The 9677-nt window shown below is 37.9% G+C and overlaps 1 protein-coding gene across 1 annotated transcript; it reads right to left on the bottom strand.

Moving 5' to 3' along the window:
* Window positions 1-280: 280 nt before the first annotated feature.
* si:dkey-8e10.3 (serine/threonine-protein kinase SBK1) lies at window positions 281-5740 on the bottom strand. Its single transcript, XM_034877925.1, has 4 exons — window positions 4995-5740; window positions 3327-3489; window positions 2240-2442; window positions 281-1213 (listed from the first exon to the last, which is right to left on the bottom strand). The coding sequence occupies exons 2-4, from the start codon at window positions 3487-3489 to the stop codon at window positions 548-550; spliced, it is 1032 nt and encodes a 343-aa protein (XP_034733816.1). The 5' UTR covers window positions 4995-5740; the 3' UTR covers window positions 281-547.
* Window positions 5741-9677: the final 3937 nt, after the last annotated feature.

The raw sequence follows: 9677 nt of genomic DNA, 5'->3' as shown, positions 1-9677 counted from the left end.
CATGTCTGTCATCACCTGCTCACGTTTTTTCCTTTTTTTGTATTATTTTTTATTTTCAATATATCTATCATACCGTCATATTTTTCATGTTTTGTTATGTCAAACTCATTATTCAATCAAGTTTGATGCATGCAGATCACATCAATAACTGGAAACATACCATGGCAACGAGTGAAAAAATAACACCCTGTTGTACTCCTTATGCACCACTACAATCCCATGCTGGTGTACAAGACACAGATTGAAAGACAATGGTGCAGCAGAGGCTGAGACGTCCTGAAACACTGGATCCAACATTCCCACAATGCAAATGTGCACAATTATTTCAAACTCTATGTATCATGTTTGTAATGCAGCTTTTTGAAAATGTTAGGTTTAAAACCCAATCCAACATAACCCCAACATCATTGGGGTAATTTTCTTTTTGTAATTTACGGACAGCTCCCCCCGGAGCCAAAGAATACGTAATCCTACTGTTTTCACCTATACTTGGATATTTAAGATGCTTTCTAGGCACTATAGAGTTCTTTTTTAATTCAGTCTGTGACTATGTATTAGGCAGTGTTTCGACCTCGCGATGCCCAGGATTTTCCCCAGAGGCACTGTTTCTTTCTGCTGTCTGTTGCTGCTCATTCCCATGTACCTTTCTAAGCCAGTCTTTCTCCACATATGTGCTTACTTCCCCCACTGTACACCTCTTTCCTACATCCAGAGCCAGGAGCTTACCAAACATTTCCATGGCTTCTGGAGTGAACCTTTTCCACAAAGGAGGAATGTCCTCCTCAGTGTTTGGTCTCTCCTTCATTCTGCACCAGTCTGCAAACTCCTGGTAGAATTCGTCCGAGTCCATGCAGCGCTCCCAGGGGAAATACCCCGTAAGGATGCAGAAGATAACCACACCGAAGGCCCAGGTGTCCAGACTTGGCTCCACACTAAGCGGAGGAGCGGTCACTTCTTTTTGGCCCTCCATCAGGGCCACTGTACAAAGCTCTGGAGCCATGTAGGGAAGGGTTCCTGTGATGAAGCGAATCAGAGTGCCTCTCTTCTGAGCGAGTCCGAAGTCTGCCAGCTTGACCTGGCAGCAGTGATTGTCCAACAGGAGAATGTTTTCAGGCTTGACATCACGGTGAACAAGACCATGGCTGTGGATGAACTCCAAAGCACTAGCTATCTGGAGGACACAACGCTTCACTGAGGATTCTGGGATACCCACCTAGAAAAATCAGACACAGGAAGGGATGGGGCTCTTTGTGTCACTTTCAAAGGTTTCAAAATATTAGACATAAGGGTTTATGTTGCTGATTTTGTTCCACTAGTTTTACATACAAACTACATGTTAATAATGTCATTTTAATACATATCCATAACAAATTATTAAAAATTATTGAAACAAGTTATTGTAGCCTAAAGATCTTTTTTTAATTCAACAGTGGAATCACACATTTTTACTTGAGTACAACGTTTTTTTTTTAAATAATGATACTTTTACTTAAGTAGGCCTTCAAAATTCTGGTACTCCTTTCAACTCTGTTTTTATCTACAAAGAAAAGTCTGTGGCGGGTCCACACTAACTCATTTCAGACTTCATCAATTGTTGATTTTGACAGCTTTAGGCACTAGTTATGTTTGCAAGAGCACCACGAACCATTTGGATTAAGCCAAATGTTTCTGCCACGGTGCTATGCATGCCATTGTTTTCTAACCACACTAGTGGCATGGACATTAAAATCTTGATTTGTTGGTCAGTTGTTGGAGACAATTGGTTGAATTAACACAAAGGTTTGTACAGACATTTATGGCCCCAGAAGATGAATCCTCATCCTTTTATGTTTTTTATTTTCTCTAGCACCACCACTATAGGATGTGTTGACATAAACTTTTTCACAGATATTCCTAGTGCCAAAAGGATGAATCTAATGACTTTGGTGGTCTACTGAAGATTATTATATATTTTTTTAATTGTATCCACCCTGAAGAGTTTTCAAGAAAATGTGATTTTATTTTGACTTTAGAATTTTGAATGAGGAACTGTTTATCTGTGTCTTTCTATTACTGCCAATACCAACATTTTCAATTAGAGAAAGAGAAGCCCTACCTCAACAACAATTGGATAAATTGATATGGACATGCCACCTCTGAAAACAAACATGTCAGTTTAACAATGTAAGCATTTAAGAATGCTGACAGACTTTATCTTAAAGCACTGCTTGCGTGGCTGTAGTCTCAGTGTTGGACCCACCTTTGGCTGGATGACAGCAAACAGGTCCCTCCCAATGACAAGCTCCTGGGCAAAGCAGTAGTGCTCATTAGACTGGAAGGCAATGCCAAAGAGGCCCACAATGCAGGGGTGACAGGACAGGTGTAAGGAGATGCAGTACTCTCGCAGAAAGCCCTGGAGCTTAGTCGAGGCTTTGGGCATCACTTTCAATGCCATGGGAGTCCCTGCAGATCACCAATACTGTGGCTATTAATATCAATTCCATGCACATCTTCGTTGTCTCACTAGAAAAATTAAGTACAAACATTTATGATCACTTCATTGACACTATGCTGCTTTTTAAGGTATTCATTGTGTGCGGTAATAATTACCTAATGTACTTTATCATGGCTGTTCTACAACCTAAATTGTCACCCAGGTCATCACCCCCCAATTCCTATGGAACTCCAGTGGTTTTCAAATTCAAAGCCTCGGGCCATCAAGCCTCATGCCAACCCATGCTTTGCATTCTTCTCTCACTTTTGTCTGTACACTGACACGGTCATTGTTCCACTTTGGCTTGTCGTTCATTTTCTCAGGGTCACCTAGGGTTTGAGCTTCCCATCCGTTCTGAAGAGTGCAGATCTTGTCTTTTTTTACAAATGGTAACCTACTTTTCCCACCTCTCTCCTGTTCACAGTGATTGATCTGTAATATATCTTCCTTTTTCTTTGTGTGCTGGGAATTACAACAACTTTGCATTGTAATGGACGTTTTAGAAAGTTAGTTGTTGTTGTAGATTGGATTACTCGCCCCTTTTGTTGGATTTTTTTTTTTGCATTGAAAAATTGTAACTGGGCCGACAGAGAAAGAATTAGACAAACAACTTAATACGTTCAGTTTCTGACCACAAACATGGCTCAAACATATGGTAGTGAGCTAATTAATTTAGACCCCAATTTGTATCATTTAAAGACACATTTACTCCTTGCTTTTTTCAAGGGAAAAAGTGGATTCAGATCTGCAAGTGTAAAAGATTTTCTCAACATTTCTTTAATTGGTGATAACAATACATTTATAAGTGGTTACTCTCTTCTGAAAGAGATTAGAAATCAAAGTGCAGTCATACCCCTGAAGCGATGTGTGACCAGCAGCACTTTGCCGTATTTCCCTCGGCCGATCTCCTTGATGATGTTGAAACGTTCCTGGATCTCCAGCTGACTGAGGCTCTGTGCCGTCAGCTCCATCAGCTCGTCAATCAGACTGCCGTCAGCGAGGCCCAGCTCAATCATCTCCACACACACATATAAAGGACAAAACAAATCATTTTCCAAAAATGTTATGGCTAAGAACACATACAGATTATAGCCTGTTATAAGGTGCACACTTATTGGAATGTATTGCACCACAAGAAATTTACATGAAATATATTCAATGACTAAAAACTATGTTAAATTAGGGGTTGGGGTTGGCTGTGTGGAGGTGAGAAACAATCAGGATTTGAATGTCTCTCTAGAGACTGTTGTCCCTATGTTTAAACAATGTCATGACAGTTGAAATCACACAACATCTTCCACTGTGGCCGTTCAGAACAAATTAACAAACTAGTAAGGTTTGAGTATAACCCGGTCCTAAGAATAGCTAAACTATAGTGTGTTTATTCCTGTGTCCATCGCTTAAAGTGCAAATGTGTCACATTTGAATCTACTTTATTTAATTACAATGAAATGTTATGTGATTTTCATGAGAACATCAAAAGTCATAGGGGTGGTATTAGCTCAGTCCATAGGGAGTTGGATTGGGAACCGGAGGGTCACTGGTTCAAATCCCCGTATGGACCCAAAAAGTTAGGAGCGTGGATTGGTGGCTGGAGAGATGCCAGTTCACCTCCTGGGCACTGCCAGGTGCCCTTGAGCAAGGCACCGTACCCCCCAACTGCTCAGGGCGTTGGTTCAGCTGGCAGCCCACTCACTCTGACATCTCTCCATGTATAGTGCATGTATAGGTCCTGAGCATGTGTGTGTATTTCAGACCTGTGTGTGAGTACTAACAAAAGTGTGTACACAGAGTGTAGTGCAGTGATTTCCCCATTGGGGACTAATAAACATGCACTGCGCGCTTCTGTTCTGTAATTTAAAACATTGAAAGTGATCGCTAAATTGACCCTAAGATTAACATTATTGGGTCCTGGTCTTGGTGAACTAATGGCTAAGAAGTGTACCAAGGATAAGAGGAAGCATAAAAACCACTAACTTCTATTATCCCCCTCATTTTTGCCTTTAAAAGTGAAAAGTATTTTCCTGTGTTTATTTCTGTTTTATTTCTATTCTCTGGTAATTGACCTTTGTGGCCAGATAAAGCACCTTTCCTCCGAACATTGGGATGTTGGACTCTGTCCTCTGTCCTCTGTCCCCTCTGTTCTGTTCATCCTCGGCCTTCTCTGGCACGTTATCCTCAGCTCATTTCATTTAGTACGTTGCTAACAGTTGTGACACGTTGATCTTTGCACATTGTGATTCTTACCTCAAATTGTTAATTTTCATATTCATCTTTTTGAACAGCCTGAATGTGTATGCCACACATACACAAAAACAACCTCCTTTTTTCTTAAATAACATTTTTCATTACGTAATAGTAACTTTGTATAAGATGTGGAAAGAAAGTACAGTATACGTTCAACCCATGTAATTTGCGATACATTCTGTCTCATCGCTATATACAATTTGCTATTGACAGCAGTAGAAGTAAAGTATATATAGTTGCAGTATTGAGTATTTTGATCGGATTCAAGTCTTACCTTTTTTCAATTGGTTCCCAATAAAATCACTGGAGTCTAAAAACAGGCAAACCAAACACAGAAAATGACACACACACAGTCACACCAACATGAGTACAGCTGAAAAAATACAGCTAATCAATATGCTGTAGAAGTGCCGGTTAAATGTCTGTCCTGTCCGTCCTCCACTTTTGCTGCTGGTGTTGGTGTTTGTGCATGGATGAGTGTGCAGATCTGGACCTGAGAGCTTTTTTGCTGCCCGACACGCAGCTCCGCTCCCAACTGGAGCCCACTTTGACAGCTGATTACAAACTGCCTCTGTAAAGGGCACACACACACACACACACACACACACACACACACACACACACACACACATACACGCACGCACACGTACACACACGCAGAGTGGCCTACATACACATGTACGATATGTTTATGTAATGCATGTGCAAAGCATTGATAACAATTGTCAATCATATATTTCTTTATAACTTCTTTGACAGATTCATGGGTCTGTCACCACTAACAGACACATGTGCACACACATGAGACACATTATACAACATGCAATATACAATAGACATTGTAGAGCTGCAAAACCTAAAGCACGACGTCTGCATTTAACCCGGCATTGGGAGCAATACATGGAAAAGTGCCTCTGGGCGCCACAACCCTCAGGGATCATAACTATATTATTTGCTATTATCTATCTACTGTGTTAATATAACAACACTACTCTTGCTCATCCATTGAAGTGTAGAGGGAAACACTATACCACATTTATTTGAAAGTCATGGGTGTTACTTTACAAAGAACTTCCCAAGACTGTGTACAATTAGCAACATCTTACTGTGACACAGATATAGCAGTAAAATGCTTATTTTTTATACATGTAATACAACAAAAACAATTACCACCACTACTATTACGCCTAATGCAATTTCATACAGGACTTAACTATTATGTAGTTTTTTTACAGGGTGGTATTGCTTGTTTTACTTAGGTAACTGAGTCTTTCTTCCACCATTGACTTTAATGCAGAGATGTGCTGCCCTTTGTTACCACTGAGCTGAGATATACAGTAAAATAAATAGGTGCTGTGATCCTCTGATTAGATTACACATTGCACATACTAACACAGATTAACAACAATTTTGCAATGGTGCATTGCATACACTAGTAATTTACGGTCCTACCATGCCTGTGATTGGCTTATCTAGATATTTTTACCCCAGCCTAAACCAATCTCACTCCTCATGCCTAAACCTAACCTTCACTGATTCCTCTGGACCATCTGCAAAAATACAAAATGATCTCATCTGCAAATAAATTTATATGACGGAGAAAAACCATTCATGGCCCTAAACTAGAAGCCATGAATGCACTCAAGCTGTGGTACTCATACATACAGATCCCCTGGGGTGCAACTACAACTCGGGCAGGCCTAATGGGGGGCTGTTATTTGCACCTGTGTGTGTGTGTGTTTGTGTGTGTGTGTGTGTGTGTGTATGTGTGTGTGTTTGCGCGTGTGTGTTTGTGTGTGCGTGTGCGTGTTGGCCTGTGTTTCATTTACTGTGACATCACTCAACACTGGGATCCATGGGAGTTATTCTGGTGGGCACCAAGCACCCAAACAAGCAGGTCTAATGATACAAAGAAACAGATACTTTTGGTGTGTGTGCCTCTGCAGGGCTGCGGTGGGTAGATGAGGTGTCAGTCACTGTAGTCAGGGCTGCTGGCTTTCCCAACAGCTACAAAGGTCTTCACATTGGAAATAAGTGGTATAAAGCTGAGATGCTTTTGGGAGACCTATTCAAGGGAAGTGGTTAGATATTTCTTTATTATTTATTATATTTTTGTTTTTTATTAATATGACTTTTTAATGAACTTTTTTGACATACTATGCTATTATGTTTTTAACTTAATTTTTTTTCGTGTCTTGGTCGCTTAGTGGTCAGCGCAGCTCAAAACTGGCACCAGGATGTAGGCAGGGCAGACTCTAACCCCTGGCCCAATCCTCAGTCTGGACTGGGCATTTTGGTGTAGAGTTTGCAATGCATTCCAGACTTTATCTGGCATATCATACTATTATTTTTTAACCAATTCTTTTTCAACATACTGTACTTATTCATACTACACACAGCTCAACACTGTCACCAGCAGGTAGGCAGTGCAGACACTGACCAATGGTTTAAGCCACAGTGGGCTGATCCATTTTTTTATCTGACAAGCTAAACTATAACTTTTTTTACCACTTTTTTCAACATACTATGGTGTGACGGTTTTCGCCATGCTGTACTATGACTTTATCACTTGTTTGACATACCATACTGTGACTTTTTTGACATGCTACACTGCAACTTTTTAATCACTTATTTTCAACATGCAATCACATGACTTTTTATGTCTTTTTTTCTACATACTATACTAGGACTTTTTCATCACTCTTTCTCAACATACAATACTATGACTTTTATTCAACTTACTATACTAGGACTTTTTCATCACTCTTTTTCAACCTACTATATTATGATGTTGTTCAACATACTATACAATGACTGTTTTGGAAATGCAATACTCTGACTTTTTAATGGCTTTTTTCAACTTAACGTGCTATTAATGTTTTTAACTCACATCATCTGGTGTCTTGGTGGCTTAGTGGTTAGCACAGCTGGAAGCTGGTTTTAGCATTTAGGCAGTGTGACCACTGGTTCAATGCCTCGTCTATGCTAGAGTTTCTTTGTATGGACTTTGCATGCTCTACCACATTTCATCTGACATACTACATATGCTTTATTTTCAACATACTATGAATTTTATAGTACACAACACAATGTTTTTTTTAGACAAACTATACAATTACTTATTTGGACATGCACTAATATGACTTGTTTACAACTTTTATGATTTTCTAGAAGTACAGTACTATAATATGACTTTTTTTTAACATAATATGTCGTAACGTTTTATATATTGCATTCTATACAATGACAATGCTCTTGGGGGAAAACTGGAATTTCTTGGTAATGCAAATTACAGAGTGCGGTCTATGCCTACTCCATCAGTAAAGTGTATGCCATAACTCTTTTTATGATTTGATACTATAAATACAATTGAATGAATAGAATTTTTTGAATTGCTGCACTATGACCATCACTTTTTTGATATAGTATTCTTTGATATTTTCATCAGTCTTTTGACATACTACAAGGCAACCTTTTTCAATTTACTATACCATGACTTTTTCCAACATTCTAAACTATGACTTTTTTATTCCTTTTTGTAAGACTATACTTAAATTTTTGTTACTTTTTTGACTTTTTTCAACATACTATACTATGCTTTTTTAAACATACTATACGTTGACTGTTTTATTCCTTTTTTTCATCATACTATACTACTACCTTTTTATCACTTTTTTTGACGTACTATACTGTGACTTCTTGGACATACTATTCTATTACATTTTTCAATTACTACTGTTTAGGACTTTTTTCAATTAAAAAGTATGTTGGAAAAGTGGTAAAAAAGTCACAGCATATCATGTTCAAAAAAGTGAACTTTTTTGGACATACTGTACTGTACTATACTATGACTTTCATGACTTTTTAGTCATACTATACTACAACGTGTTCTTCACGTTTATTCAACATAGTCTACTATGACTTATTTATCACTTTTTTTTCAACATACTATACTATGACTTTTTTCAACATTCCATATGTTGACTCTTTTCAAATTCATGTTCTTCTGGACTTTATCAGACATGCTGTACTATGACTTTATCACTTTTTTTCAACATACTATACTATGACTTTCTTGACACATTATACTGCAACTTTTTCATCACTGTTATTTGATGTGCAATCTTTTGACTTTCAATGTCTTTTTTTTAACATACTATACTATGACTTTTTTCGACATACTTTACTACAATTCTTTTATCAATTTTTTGGACATACTATATACTATGACTTGCCACTATCCTATACTATGACATTTTTTAGATGCTATGCTAACTTTTGCTATACTTTGACTTTTTAATGACTTTTTTTAACATAATATACTATGACTTTATAATGACACTTTTGACTTACTAAGACACTAAAATTTCTTTGGACAAACTTAACTATGATTTTTTTTTAAACACTATACTATGGCTATTTTTTACCATTTTTGTCAACAAATTATTACTATTTTACTTTTTTGATACACTATGCTATGTCTTTTTTCTACGTTCTATACTGTGACTTTTTCTGACTTTTTAGTTATGCTAAAACTTCTTCAAAACTTTTATTCAACATACTATACAATGACTGTTTCGGACATGGAATACTGTGACTTATAATGTCTTTTTTCGACATACTATAGTATAACTGTTTTCAACTTGCTTTAAATGGTTTCTTGGTGGCTTAGTGGTTTGCACAGCTCACTACTGTCACCACCATCTAGACAGTGTAGACACTGACCAATGATTCAATTCCCAATGGGCTGATCCTTTCTGTATGTAGTTTGCATGTTCTTCTGGACTCTATCTGACATGCTATACAATGACAATTTTCTACATGCTACACTAAGACTTTATCACTTTTTTTCAACATACTTAACCATGTAATTTTTTACATGCTACACTGCAACTGTTATTTGACTGCAACTACTTTTTCCTCACTCTTTTTCAACATATTACACCATTACTTTTAT

This window comes from Etheostoma cragini, chromosome 7, assembly GCF_013103735.1.
Source record: "Etheostoma cragini isolate CJK2018 chromosome 7, CSU_Ecrag_1.0, whole genome shotgun sequence".
Taxonomy (NCBI): Eukaryota; Metazoa; Chordata; class Actinopteri; order Perciformes; family Percidae; genus Etheostoma; species Etheostoma cragini.
Note: the sequence above shows the minus strand (reverse complement) of the source record. Positions and strands in the feature narration are given on the sequence as shown.